This window comes from Haliaeetus albicilla, chromosome 20 (assembly GCF_947461875.1).
Source record: "Haliaeetus albicilla chromosome 20, bHalAlb1.1, whole genome shotgun sequence".
Taxonomy (NCBI): domain Eukaryota; kingdom Metazoa; phylum Chordata; class Aves; order Accipitriformes; family Accipitridae; genus Haliaeetus; species Haliaeetus albicilla.
Window position 1 is genome coordinate 5,000,449 of NC_091502.1, and position 15,375 is coordinate 5,015,823.

Genomic DNA, 15,375 nt, shown 5'->3' on the forward strand with positions numbered 1-15,375 from the left:
AAAAGTAGAAACACGGGGCTTGAGTTTTGCTGTCACGGGCTCTCTTCTGGTCTTTCGCGAAATAAAACACGTACGGAAAACGTGAGGTAAGTGCACAGGGAGGAGAAATACATTTCTAGGCTAGTCCTGGATGGCACAGGGTCAGGGAAGGCCAGCGGCCGCCCTGGCAGGGCAGATTCCTGCAGCATCCTTAGCCAGTGCTGCCCCTTCCTGGCTTCCTCCCCCTCCCCGGGGGGAAGACGGAGAGGGGGACCCCCCGGGGGGGCACGACCAGCTTTTTGGGGCGCTCCGAGCATCGTACCCTGCAACCGGGGAAAAGCTGTGGCAGCACCGACCCGACCCGGGGAGCCGGCAACGGCATGCGGGGGGCTACCGGGGTCTTGAAGGGGACCCCCTCCCAGCGTTCAAGCCCTTGGATTCGGGAATCCCAAATCCTCTGCCCGCCTTCCCCGCAGGAGCCCGGCGGGCGGGCCGGGGGGGGACGGACGCGTCCCGGGGAGGGCGTGCTCCCGGCGGGGAGGATGTGGGCCGGAGTGGTGGTGGTGGGGGGGGGGGCGGAGGGGTGCTGGGTGAGGGGTGGAGAAGTTATAAATCAGCCGAGCTGGGGCTGGTCGGTAACTGATGTCCGCGGGAGGTGAAGCTGGCGGGGCGGCTCGGCAGCGGACACTCCCTTTCCGCGGAGCGGGGCGGGCGGGGAGGGCTCGGGGGCTGCTGGATGCGGATCCCCCGCCGCTTTACGCCGTTATCTCCGCCACCGCCGGAGGAGCCCGGTACCGAAGAGAAGCCGTCGGAGCCCAACCGGCCCCTCCGCCTCCTCCTCGCTGCCGTCGGCAGGGGAAGAGCCCTGCGTTCCCGCGGGCAGGATCATGCCCCTCCAGTTGCTCTCAGGGACCGTGCTACTGGGAGCAGCCCTCCTCCTCGCAGGTAAGGGGCCGCCGGGACCCCGTTGACCCATCCAGCTCCCGAATTCTCCGCGACGTGCCCCTACCCGGTCCCGGCTTGTCGGCTGGAGCCGGCGGGCACCTGCCTGCCCTCCGTCCATCTCCCCCGGGGTCGGGGGTAAGCGATCGCCGCTTTTCAGAAAGTGGCGAAAGCCTCCGGATCCCGGGGCGGTGTGCCCCGGGAGCAGCCCCCCACTCCACCCCGGGGGGGTGTCTGCCCTCCTCCGGGCAGGGCGGAGGTGCCCACGGGGAGGCGAGCCTCCCCCGGGCACCGGGGACCAGCCGTTCCGGGAGATGTCCGAACCGGTTCATCACGGGAAAAAAAAAAAAAAAAAAAAAAAAAGCAAATCTTGGCTTGTAGGGCAGGCTTCTCTCCTGCCCGTTTTGTTTCGAAGTGTCAGCCTCCCCCAATTCTGCCCGTGAAGGGGAAAAAGTGCTCCTTTCTTTCGCAAAAAAACCCCTGCCTCCCGCCCGGGCAGGACGGCGGAGCACCGGTGGGGGATGAAGCGCTCCGGTACCCGGCGTGGGTCCCCGTGGGGAGCGGGATGGAGAGCTGCGTGTGCCGGGATGAATCAGCTCAGCTTTGCTTTTCTTAACGGAGTTTTACTTGACGGTCCGGGGAGGGGAGCGCGTCCCAGCCTTGCGTGGCTGGTCACCTGGAGCAGGGCTGCGTGGGGGGGGAACGGGGCAAGGGCCGGTCCCGCGTGGGTTCATCGGACCCCATCGGATCCACCGACCCGTGGGGCTGCCCCGCGGAGCCCTTTCGCGTTGGGGTTCCCCGTGTGTTTTCCCCCGGGGGGAGCGACCGTGCTCGTTGCGCGGCCGCGGAAATCTTCCGCGGGGGGGGACGGTCGGCAGCATCGCCGGCCTCGGCCACCGCCGGCTGGCAGCGAGAGCGAATCCCGGGTGGGGAAGAAAACACCCGAGTTCCTTCACCCCCCTCCCCGCCCCGGGACAGGCTTCGAGGCCGGCGGCGGAGCAGCGCGGGATTTCCCCGGGGGCTCGGTCGGCTCCGCGGCGGCGGGTCGGTCCGCGGGGGCGGCCCCGGCGCGGTGCCCGAAGCTGCCCGGGGCGGAGAGTTGGCGGGGCCGCTCCGACGAGACGTTTTCCTGCTCGGGAAGTGCTGATTCATCAACTTTGATAGAGACATACAGGTATTCTTTTTTTTCTTTCTTTCTTTTTTTTCCCCTTTCTTTTCCCCAGGAAAGCGCTAATTTCCCCACATTATTTGTCTCTGCCAAGGAGGTTCTTATGCCCAGGATGAAATAGGCACGGGCATGGGACACCCACCCTGGATACAGGAAATGTGGGTTCAAATCCTTGCCAGGCTTCCTTCACAGCTTGAGCTTGAACTTCAGCGTCCCGCTCCCACATGGGCTCCTGCAGTGACCAGTTATGCTACGGGACCGGCTTCCTCTTTCCTGTTGGAAAGGTTTTCCATTGTGCAAAATCATGGCAAACCCACTGCCCGGGGAGAAGGTGGACTCTGTGAGCCAGGGGCTGTAAGAGACCCCGGTTCACCTTCCTGTTCCAGGGACTGTCAGGGACATGCGCACCCTAGACCAATTCCAATGGGAAAAAAAAGTGGCTTGTTTGGTGGAAAACGGGGAGCTCTGGGTGCTGGGAATGTACATCCCGGGGTCGGCACCGGAAAGATGCTTCTCTGTAGTTGGGCTGAGTGCTTTTACAACTGTTTTGCTGGAAATTCATATCCCCCCCCCTTAAACATACACAAGAATTTAGACTTTTTCAAACTCTTTGCTTTTGTTCCATTTTCTTTTTTTTGGAAAGAAAATTATCCTTGCACAGCTTCGTTGGGACAACCCAGCTAGGTTGATCATGCTTCTTCTGGGTCAGTGGTAGAACTCTCCATACTTGCATTCACACGGAGAGTTTCAAAGTTATTGGTGAAGCAGTGGGATGTTTTGTACCATGCATCTCTCTATGCTTTTCTTCCCATTTTTTCCTCTTTCACTGCCTATTTACCTAAAACACTTACTCAGGCTGTCCAGCACTTCCCGTTTCAAGTGTTCTTGATGAAACTAGATTCGTCACCGCCGTATGGTCCACTCTTGTAATTAGTCTCTGCGGGCATCTGCTGAGCTTCCATTTAGTGACAGGTACTAGAGGAGATTCACAGAAACAGTCAGCGGTTCAGGAGTTACTGCAGAGAGCTTCGTAAGGAAGCAACAGAAGGAGAACTTGTAGCTTATATATGTCTATTTAATAATTTAAATTTCCCCAAAGCAACATGCAAGCTACAAGCTATGAGAGTCCCCATTTGAAAAATGAGATGAAGAAAATTATGTTTCTTTGACATGTGAGTGTTGGGCTCTTTGGCTCTCTTGTATTTCTGTGCATGTGCATGTTTTGGCTATCATGGGAAAGACCAATACTTTTTTTCTGGTTTTTGCATAGTACTCGCATATGTTTCCTTTATAGCATGTATATATTTATTCCACAAATTGTATTGCATACATTTATGCTGAAGACTGTACATATAATGGTCAACATGCAAAATGTTGTTGCCGTATTAAGTTCGATCTCCCAATCCTAGACTTTGTATGAAAATAATTTTAATTGGTAGCGTTAGGGAATGTGAAGGACTGGGTTTAAACCCTGAAAAGATCAGATTCTGCAGCCTGGATCGAGGATTATGTGGCCACGTTTCCAGAAACATAAGCTGATAATTTGGCTGTATTTCCAGTTTTCCACACAGAAGCAACACCTCACAATTAGCGTCTAGAAAGTAAATAGACTCTATTACAATCTTATCTGTGAACAGTGCTATACAAATCTCAGTTATTCCAGTTGAAACTAGATCATCAAAATCCCCAGCGAACGATGGACTTTTCAATTTCACGGTCAGCTGGAAAAAATGAAGGAAGAAATTCCAGGTCAAATCTAATCAGCACTGAGGTTAATTTCTTGCAATAACTCACCTGACTTCTCTGAAAGTGCTATTCAGATGGAAGTTCATACATTAAGGTTTCAGTTTGATTTGAGTACTCACTGAAATAGCTGCACAGACACACAGCTGCAGTGGTCTAATTCAGGATTAGAGCTGGAGATCTTAATGGAGTCCAGAAAAACTGGGTTTCCCACTTCTTCTGGATCTTTGTGGAAACTGGGCTCCCTTCAAAATTCCAGACTACATTCAGATAAGGCAGAAGAGTTGCTGTATAACACAGGTTTTTAGAAAATGTATACATAGGGTTCAAGTATCACACCTTCTGGCATTGGTAAAGAAAATCACATCACTTACTGATTTTTTACCAGACAGGTGTTTTGCTCATATGCTCTACACAAAGCGAGATTTCATTCTCCTATAGCTGGTGTAAATCTGGAGCAATTCTATTGGGCTAGGCTAGCATCTTCTAGATTTATGGTTCATGCTGGAGGAAATCAGGGCCTGTGCCCTAGAAAAGATCTTCATATCCAGAAGCACCTGATACATTTAAAACCCTAAAAATTTGCCACTGGGGAGATTTGAGGATTTTTTTGGTGGTGGTGAGTTGGTTTTTTTCACATGTGAACAATAACAAACAAGCTGAGCCTATTTTTTGTCAGATGCTTCAAAGACTGAAACCAGTAGCCCTTCACGCTGCGTGGGTGTGTAGGACAAAAGGAAATTGTCCAGATTTTCAGGACGGTTGCTGAGTCCTTAGACTTTAATGTGGTTTGGAAACTTCAAGCACAATGTTTATCAACTTGCTAGTTTTCATGTCCGACTGAGATTGGGAAAGGAAGAAGCTCAGCAGATGAATGTTAAGGTTTGGCATTTCAGAAGTCTGTGTCCAGCAGGGCTGTGGTGGGGCTTTATCAGCAAAATTGTGCCTTTGAATCCCCCAAAGTTATGGGTTGGGACTTCCTGCTGCTGCCCCAGAGGGAATGGAAACCGAGACTGCTGCAAGAGTAGCTTTGCCATGAAACGTAGGATGCCCAACCACAGTCACTTCTGCTCTCGGAGTTAAGTCTCTCCTATTGGTATGAGACCTGCAAGAAGCAAACTGCTCCCTCCACAGACATGCTATATCTTTAGATCTCACTTTCCCCCCGCAGTCTCTTTTTTTTCCTCTGTCAATATTTATAAGAATGTGGGGAAACATTTCTGTGTATAATTGAGTATGAATTCTACCCATGGACAGCATCAGGCTCTTCTCTCTTTGCCCTTGTGCACCCTTACTACACATATTCCTGCAATGGAGAAACAACCTTTCCCAGGCATTCCCAGCTGGGAATGGCCTGATTTCTTAATCCACCATGTGGGAGCTGCTCATCCTGAAATTGGTCCAGTAATTGTCAGGAAGGTGCCCACACAGTTTTCTCCTATCGAGATGCCGAAGTTCAGTTTCATTCCCTCACAGTTGGAGGTCACCACTGCATAAATCCTGCTGGTTAAAAGAAAAAGAGTTGCTGCAAGCAGCAGTTTGAAAAGTGAAAATGCAGACATTAGTGCTCTCTCCAAAGCCAAGCGTGGCACGGTGTCATGCCTTTTGTGACCAGCAGAATGAATTCATGCTGGAACTAAGCAAAGCCACAGCAGATTGAGAAACACAAGGGTGTGGGGGAAGAGATTTGAAACTCTACATTTCAGAGGTACTTTTGCCTGAAACTGAAGTCTTGAGCCGTTGAGATGTATGGAGAAACTTGGACTGGGAGTGTGGATGACTGTTTCTTCTGTAATAAGTCATGTTTGGTATTTGTTTTTTTTTTTTGTGGCACGCTGGGTGGAAATGTGCCGTACTAAAGATGAAGAGGAGGATGATTTTGCTCGTGATGCATCTGTATTATTCAAGACCATTGTAGATGTTTGTGAAACAGTTAACTGATTTATTCATCATCTTTCCCAGGCTTCTGTTTGGCTTGTGTTAATGGAGAAGCAAAAGGTTGACGTTCACGATGACCTGATTTTACTACCTCTTGTTGTTTTTCCATCAAATCCCAGTTGATTTTCATTACCAAAATCAATTTTTCCGTATCCACAATGTTAAGTCACCCCTGTAACGTATTTAGACAGAGCACAACCCAGCGCAATGCGGTTGACGTCGATTTCTGTTTGCATGACTTTTCTAGATGATGGGGCTGCTCTTCCAACATTCACTGGTACGTGGCACTAAGCACTCCTAAATGCAATCCCTTTTAAGTCATATTCCCTCTTTTGGAGCCACGGCCTTGAAACAAGGTGCTCTTTGCCGTTGGAGCAGCTGAAGGATGGGGAAGTGGTTAGAAGGAAGCTGTTCCTAGCACTTCAGTGGGTTGAAGATGCTGTGGCAATGCAGTGACATTATTTCCGCGCCGTGCCCAGAAGCAGGGGTGGAGCGGGCAGGGCACGGTTGCCCTCGCAGAGCCGGGGACCCGTGAGCAGATGTCTCGGCTCCTCAGAAGTTCCCTCAGGAAGCCCGTGCTCTGGGAACGGGACCCCCTGCTTAGTGCGTGGGGAGCGGCGAGGGATGAGCGTGAGGGCGTTTCATGAGAGGCATTTCACAATTTCACATAGTTCGCTTAAGCGTCCTTCCTGTGGGATTCTTCCCTGCCACGGAGCGAAGGAATTTGCCCCTTTTGTTCCCATTGTCGTTCCTCTGTGGAGAAACCTCTCATCAGGATCGCCGTGGACTAATGTTAACAGAAGCGTGAGAGTTGCCGTCCTGGATCAGACAAGGGCTCTATTTAGCTGCGTGTCATGTCTCCGGCAGTGTCCAACATCTGATCTTCAGGGGAGGTTCAAGGAACCTTGCAGGAAGCAGTTATCTGATAAAATTCTCCAGAGAGGAAATTTTTTTGTAGTATGATCTAAAATCCACTATTATTTACTGAGAAACCGTGGGATTGAGGGTCAAGGAAACTAAAATTAGTGTCTGCAAAAATTTAGGTGTTGTCTATGTTTATGGCAAATGGATATAACACAGTGGGATTAAATTGCATTATATTGTATAGTACAGAGAATTTTCTTCATCTGTTGTGCTGGTGGCATTTGGGGTGAAACCCCACCTTTCCTTGTTTCATGCAGTGCTGTAATTAACGTTCATCCTAATCTATTTTATAAGTATTAAGGATTATAATTTCCCAATGTAAATTGAGCTATAGGCAAGCTTGCCAGAAGCTTTCTGCACGTGCACCTACCTTAGACTTTGTGGTTTAGATGTCATTTAACTGCGGAATGGATTTAGCCTCTTGAGCCATTGCAAGGGAGTCCTCTGTGCCGACTGTTCTGGTTCTTCTCACCTCTCTACTTTAAATTGTTGCGTTGCATTAGTTATTTTCTCTTCTTTTGAACCCAAGGCGTTTGCTTATAGTGCTGTTTTACGGGTTTAAGTAGGGTGGATGGAAAGTCAGTTCCTGACTTTGTCTTTTTTTTTTTTTTTTTGTGTCTTGGAGCATTACAGGACAGTTTAGCCAGACAAATGCGTTACGGGAGCATCAGAAATAGTATCAGCAGCCTTCAGCAAAGTGGAAATACTGCAAATTTGCTTGACATTTTCTTTTATATAGTTCCTAATTTATTTCTGTGTGCACAGCTTAATGAATAGTATAGCCCTAGATGAATTTGACAGGCCTGCATAGCTGGCTGAGTTGGCAGGTTACGGGCAGGTAGGCAGTTTGTCTGTCTATATGAAATAGTCTTCCAATTCAATCCTATTATATTGTTGTATTTGTCCTGCCAGGGAATCTGTAAGAAATCTTAAGTATCAAGTTGGTAAAGAAATTTAATTTGGTCAAGAAAATGTACCTCTTACTCTATATAGGAATTCTAAATTATTTTTTGTGTCTGTTTTTAATGTACTTGCTTTGTCTTTATACCATATCAATGCTTTCCTACTACACTAGTTAATGGAATAAACTTTCCTCAAAAAATATTCAGCTGATGATTATGTGCTGGGATGGGTCATGGTGTGGTCAGAGCAGAGGCGCAGCGGTTGCTGACACGTGTCAGTAAGGGATAGAGTAGATCTGGTGGCTCACAGATGTGATACGGGCAGGGCTACCTACACTCCTGTAAGCAGCACAGGCTTAATTGTGTGCGGAGGCACGAAACCATACTCCTGGGTGAATGCCAGTGGCCGATCACACGGCGTCATTTTTGGATGGGCAGATGATGGAGTCACAACCACTTCTCATCTGCAATGGCCTGAGCAGGATCTCCCCGTAGGGGCCAGCTCAGGGATGTCAAGGTGGAGGGGTACGTGAGCCACACGGACCTATGCCGAATGTGGCTGTGGAAGTATTGCTACAGCCTAGCTCTGCTATAACCACTTCTTGCTGAGAACAGCCTCAGCAGACCTGTTTGTTTTGGTTTTTTTTTTTTTAAACTGGGCATTCACTCTGTTGGAGTGATATTTCTCAACGCACACCATGTATATATATGTGTGTTTTGCACCCTTGGTGTAGTTTACCAAAGTGATGATTCCATGAGGGTTCATAATGGATGCATTAGACTGTCCATTTGGATTCCCATTTTCGAATCCATATGCTCAAGGGGAAATAAAAAGTTTGTGATTATGGCTGGTTTTACTTCTCTGTAATTGCTTTCTCCTTGTATAGCTAATGAAATGAGCACCTTGGCCAGCCTAGATAGTGGCAAAGGTGCTCATTTCAGATGCTAAGTTTGTAGAGTTATTAAAATTGGATGGATAAGAGAGGAAACTAAGATTTTTTTTTTCCTCTCAGGTTCTCTGAATGTTAAATTTTGAAATTTATTTTTCACTGGCATTACATAAAGTGTCCGTGCTCATGCCCAGAAGTCACCTGGTGACTTTAGGGCAGACAGGACACAATCTTCTGATGAGCTGGTGATGCAAGTGCCTTCAAGCAGGTGTTGTGTGGGCACAACGCACTGAGCTGCATGGCCTTGGCTGCCCAGGTATGATGGGAAATGGTAATAGTTTCTATTGGTAGAAGCTCAAGCCAGATTTATTTCAAATAACCAACTGTGATTTCAGCTTGCTAGTTTTCTACATCTAAATTTTTAAATGAACAAAATCCTCTGCTCTTTAATAAAATGGCTTTATCACAGACTTCTGTAAGAACAGCCTGACTTAGCTAGGGCAAATACTGGCAAAACATTTGGCAATTATTGGGGAAATACATGTTTGTTTACATTTACAGCTATTGACCATATTGGCATGATAGCGTGTACTGCTCAGAGGTGTTAATGAAGTGCTATCAGAATTGCACTTGCTCTGTTTTTAGCTACGGGGTGTTTTGCTTTGCCTCTATAGCATCTATTCTTATATCAGTGTGTATACACATCTAGGGACAGCAAATACATACAGATAGTAAATAAACTCTTACCGCTTGCTCTGAGATCCAGAACTGAGAGGGAAAGGATGCACTTGCTCAAATAACAGACATACACATTTTTCTGTGCCTGTGAAGGCCTTTCTTGGACAGTAGCATACCCATTTGCCCTGCTGACTGATTTTTAGTTCCAGGACATGGAGTCAGGGTCAAGGCCTGCCCAGGACTCTTGTAACGTACTGTGATAAAGATTATGCTGTTCAGACTCTATTACGATGCTGTATCACACAACAGCCCAGCTTTCTCATCCATTAACCTATCCATTTTCTTGGCTGGCTGTTATGTCCTAATGGTACTTTAAATTCTTAAATTACAGTTGAGATTAATCAGACTTAAGCATTTGATCCAGAAACCACTTGGCATGTGTTGTAGAACATCAGACTGGATAATCGGAATGTCCCTTCTGGACCTGAAAGGGACAAACCAATGATTTGATGATTTTGATGCATCGATGTGTACTTTGTAATAGCTTCCGACAAGTTTCTTGATCTTGAAAGCAAACGAGAACACCTTTCAGTCACAACAGAGGCATGTGTGAGTGATAGATCCATTGAGGAGTGAGACAGCTTGAGCTGCTTCTTCTGCCCGGAGCGTGTTTCTGTTTGCCAGCTGTGTATCAGCACACGCGGTGCCTCTCTTTGCACAAGAGCCAGCAGAAAACAGGGACAAAGCAACCTGGCAGTCCAAGGACCTGTGTCTGTTAACTCTTGCAAGTCCTCATGGCCATTAATTGCCCTGCAAAGTTCTGCTTCGGCAGAAATAGTGGTTACATTTTGCTGCTTCAGATCATGAGCTTGTGCATCTGGACAATTGTCAACGTCAGCGTGGGACAAAGGCATACCTCCTTGTTCTCTCACAGATAAGTTGTCCTGGTTTCTCTTCTGCAGGCTTCAGGGGTGACGCTTGGATTTGCTTCAGAGAAGTGGTGTGAAATCAGATGTATGAAGGACCGTGAGCTCCCCTTTGGAATGGGGACCTAGGTGGCACGTGAAAGACCTGCAGAGACTGCTTTGAATCTCAGGGTGGCTCATGGTTTGGCGCTGTAGGTCTTTCCTAGGGGCTGTTTCTAAGTACAGGCAACGGAGATGGTGCTTTTACCTCTAGGTGCAGGAACCAGACTGCGCTGCCTGCTTTGCCTGTGCCTGAGCACTGGAAATCTAGGTGACATAGATGAGACAGAGGCTATTGCTGCCGTGGAGATAGAAGAATGTCTTCTTCCAGTAGTGGTTCTCCCCAGCCACCAGCAGTGACAGAAGTAGACAGTTTCATTATCAAGGGTGATCCCTTCTCCCTCTAGTCCTGTAGCAGGACCAGGCCAGACATTCACACTTCGAGCAGGAAAAAAAAAAAATTTTTTCCAATCACCACCCAAATTTTGAGATAACTTTGCCTAAAAGGTTTCCTGTCTTATAAATGCAAGTATTGATGCTGATGAGAATCTCAGTGTTGATAAAACTAGGAGGACCTGTTGGTCGCCATTACTCCTTATGGTCAGATGTAAATCAAAACTTTAAATGGCCCTTCAGAGTTGACCACAAGTTCCTTTTCACTCTTTTTTTTTTTTTTTTTAAATAGAGTGATTTGGTGTAATGATGTAATTGGAATTATTATAGATAGGTACAACTGTTTGACCAAAAAGAAGTTATATTTACTTGCAGTGGCCTGAAGTACCTTTAGAAGAGATGGTAATACAATAGCTTGTCAGGAAGAGCTCTGAAATAAAGAAAACTACTGATATCCCAGGTTTCCGTACAAAATGGAGTAAAGCCGTATATCCCATATGAGGTTAGCTGGTGGCCATGTTCTGGTTAAGGCGGTGCTGCAGATCAGAGTCAGCTCATTTTCACTGGAGACGCACTGAAGGTCAACCCACTGGGTATTACCACGCTCCTAAGCATTTCATCTGGATTCTGCAATTGCTTCTTAGTTGCGCGCATGTGGGTATTCCCATTCCCTTCCATGGGATGACTCATAAGGAAATGCTTATAAGCAAGAGTAAAGTCCTGGGCTGCATTTGAACTGAATGACCCACGTTTTAAGGAGCAGAGGGAGGTGAAGACCCTATTAAGAAATCACGTGCGCTCTCTTTCCAGTGCAGGAGTGTCCTCTGCAAAATACATTTTTGCTGAATGTGTTTGAATCAGGAGGAAATGATATTTGATGGTAAAAACCACAAAGGGTCGGTTATGTTTAACAAGCCTTAAAACATGTGCAAATCTAACAATGACTGAAACAATTACTTCATGATGGATAACTTTATTGCCCACAGATGGCACTTTAAACCCAGAAGGTCAGATTCCTTGTATACACTGAAGTTGCAAAGATAAACTGATCATTCTCCTTAACCTCTCATTGTGCAAGTGAAAAAAGATTAGTCAACATGTTCAGGATAACTAGAGTGGTTGGAAGACAGTCACTCAGCCTCAAATTATGAAAAAGACGTTAAAAGTAAAAAGCCAACAAGCCTGTTAACTTCAAGGAAATTTCTAATAACTTCTAATACTGTGGGTTTTTTAAATTAAGTCTTAAAGCTAGCTTTTGGGTTTACTTTCTTTAGTCAAAAGTAGCACAAATTCAGTATGAAAGAAAGGAAATTTAAAAGTAAAAGCTGGAAAAATCAGAATGGGGATAATAATCCAGAACATGGTCCCGATTTTGTGTTCAACAGATCTATACTTTAAAGAGGAATCAAGATTTAGCTGAAATCAGTGGAAGGCTGATCACGTGTGCATGTTTACTCATTTGTCTGTAGAACTGAACTCACACATCATATTGGAAAAATGTATGCATGTTAATTTATTTTATCTTTTTTTTCTTAATTAATTGTAATCAGGTTTTTTGATTAATAGAAAGTTCAAATTTTTGTTTACTTCATTCAGGAAGAGGATCACTTTTTTTTGCAAGGCAGAAAATAACTGAAGAAAGTTTATTCTTTTGTTCCCTTGTAAATTACAGATTATACCCTTTGCTTTCTTAAAAAAAAATATTTGTCCTTCCCTTATTTTAGACAGAATGGCTAACTTTCACAATCTAAATTAATGTTTGCTCATTAATTAAGCAACCCTGTTGACTGGCTTTCACATGTATCTAATAAGCCTTCCGAAACAAATAGAATATGCCCCCCAAAATCACCCCTTTCCCTATGGGAGGAGATTCCTCAGTTATCAGGATTAATTAGTTCTCTTGTTGTCACATGAAAAGAAGTTGCACCCCCCAATGTAGGTCAGTGTGAGGGTAGGCTGCTGATGGTCGCTTAGTGACAGGCACAATGATAAGTGAACGTGTCCTGTTGAGCCATGACCCTTCAGAAAAGACAGTGTCAAGTAAAATGCCCGGAGAAGGTACATAGAAGGCATAATCCGCTTCTAAATATTGACAGTAGGAATTTCCCTGCTATTCTTCTTCCTTTTTCTTTCCTGGTAAACATGTCAAACTCTATCACATTTGTACTCTGCATCAGTTTTGAAGCATTTAAAAATGTAAGGAAGCTAATGACCCATGAATAGATAGGATGTCAAATAAAGCTATTTTTCTTCAAGACTTAGCTTGCTGGTAAAAGTGTTGTCTCGCATACTTGTAAAAGCACCAATATTGGCTTGAAATAAGGTCTTTTACTTCAGCTTTTTGTCAGTGAAAAACAAAATAAATGAATATATAACAAATCTGATACATCATGCCAAACACATTGATGTTAGCTCTTGAATATTAATATGATTAGCTACTGGAGTTAAGTGTCTAAAATGTACTTGAAATCAATTATGAAACTCTGGCTTTTATCAATGGGAGCAAAGTTAGACAAACACTAAGCACTCCTTAAGATCCCACCCACAATATTTGCAAATACTGCGGTGTCTTTTAGATATACGTAATACGTGTTAAAGGGCAAAAGCTTGAATACGTATCCAGTATATCTGGGTTTCTTTTTTTGCCTGCAGGATGGGATGAAAAGATCTGGGTTGGTTTTTTTCATTTGATTTTAATAACTCTGAGGCAGACCTTCTGACATATGGGCTTCCAGGCTGTCTTGGTTTGTATGCTTAATTTAAGATGGATCTTGAGATTTTCATGGGGATGTCTTTGCTTACATCACTGTAGAGTTGTCAAGAGAAAAGTCTGTAATATTTATAATGGTTTCTTGCCCTTCACCTCTGGCAGACTTTGAAAACAACAGCAGCCCACATTCCCAGGGCTGGTCTCCTGGTCTCGGCATGGGGCATGGTGCTGCATGGCTGGCTTTGCTCCTGGGCAGGGTGCCGGTGCTGGTGCTGAGCAAAGCCAAACACTCAGCACCCCAGTCATGACCGGGGACCGCAGACTTGCTCTCCTGCCTTGCTCTCAGTGCCTGTCACTCACATGGATTTTCCACCTTTCCATCAGTTTTATGCTGGAAGCAACCTACATGTTGCTCTCCAGCAACTAGGTTGAGTGTTGCAACTCTAACAGCTGGGCTTTGATCCCGGTGGGTTCCTCTGGCAGACCATTACTGATGTTTTTTTCATACATATTGAACTATTTGTAAACATCGTTGTGTGCTTTCAGCTTTTCTAGAGCCTGAAATAAGGAACGGTTCAGGGAAGCTTGAGGCCAGGTTGCCCCCTGAAGTAAGGAAGAAGGTTCATAAAGCTGGATATAAACGCTGCCTTCTTGGGAGAGCCTCTAATTCTGGGATGACAAGAGGAATATGGATGAAATGCAGGAACACGGTAGTTTCATGAAACCGTCAGATTGTTTAGTTGGAGGACATTGGCAAATCCTCTCAACCAAAGTGCTTGTGCTGCTCTTCAAGAAGCTGCCTAAGCTCTTGTAAAGTCTTATCTCAATTTCTCAGCGTTTAGCCTCAGGGACATTATTTCAGAACAGCAAATGAGTAGACTCAGAGACTGTAAGCATCTATGGGAGACTATCCCATAAAATCATGTGCACTCTTTGGGAGACCCAGTGTTTCAGAGATGAGGTCCGTAAATGGTGGGTGAGAAAAATGTATGTTTGCAATATATCACACAACAAATTGCTTCTTCAAAGATTTCCTGCATCTTTTTTCTCCCCTCTTAACAGCTAGCAGCATATATTCATTTCTTGTTAGAAGTATGATTGTCTAGGCAAATCGCAGAGGAAGTCTGTGTATTTGTATGGTATCACCATTCAAATTTCTAGTAATATTTGTGGTGCAGTTCAGAGGACCTCTTTATTCTGAAAACTTCTTATGCCCTTGCTTGAAACCTGTTCAAGTGAGATATAATTTAGTTTATGTGTATGTTTAAGTGTACCCTTTAAATCTTGTTTTAAATAGGGATGGATGATAGTATATACAGGAAAACTATTGGAGCCACAACTTAAATAAGATATACAGGGCTAAAAAGAAAAATGCAGATAAATGTAACTAACCTAGATGCCAAAGGTTAGTTGAAAGTTAGTTAACCCCTACAGTGTACATTTCCTGTATTGCTAAGGAAGAGAACTGATCTCTGAAGACGTCTAACAAACAGTTTTGCTGCCCTAATCAGCTATTTGCTTTTTTTCATGGATTGTGCTAGGTAGTCCCAGATGCTGATTTAGACCTCTTGTCTCTACCAATGTTACAGGGAATCAGTAGGAAATACAAATAGAGCACAGCCAGCTCTTCAAAAAAAACCAACTCAAAAACCAGCAGATGAGGGCAGTGCCTCTTTACCTTTTGTACAAAATCCTTGTACTTTTAGCATCTCTTTCCATAAGTGAAGACTTGGCTTCTAAGCCTTTCTCGGACTGAAGGAGTTCAAGTCCACATCACAGAACAAAGTTTTGATATTCAGCCTCTAATCTGAGGCTACATCTGCTGCTGCGTGAAAGCTGCTAAATTTGGAGCAGCCATTGACTTTGGAGGGTTTATACAGCTGAAATTTAGTGGCCAATCTCAGCTGGAGTTGGTGTCCAAAAGATCCTTCTATAGTCAACAAAAGAGGGAGGCCTTTCCAGTGGGTGACCCATAGCAGCCAAATAAGTTTCACGTATTCCTACTATGTTTGGTGCATACAGCTGTTCATATTTGGCTGTGGCAGGGACCTCTTGGAAGGGCTTAAAATAGCTAAACTGAAACTGTATTTGACTGAGTTCTAGTGGAAAATCTGCATTACCCTTGTTTACATGATGCTGCTTC

The 15,375-nt window shown here is 45.4% G+C and overlaps 1 protein-coding gene across 2 annotated transcripts in view; it reads left to right on the top strand.

The window, feature by feature from the left end:
• The first annotated feature begins 617 nt into the window (after positions 1-617).
• Positions 618-15,375, top strand: part of FLT1 (fms related receptor tyrosine kinase 1) — a 115,894-nt gene continuing 101,136 nt past the window's right edge. The window contains exon 1 of one of the 2 annotated variants that reach the window (XM_069808075.1): positions 618-924. In XM_069808075.1, the coding sequence (XP_069664176.1) occupies positions 867-924 (58 nt within the window). In that variant the 5' untranslated portion in view covers positions 618-866. The remainder of the gene's footprint in view (positions 925-15,375) is intronic. The other variant, XM_069808076.1, reaches the window with a different exon arrangement.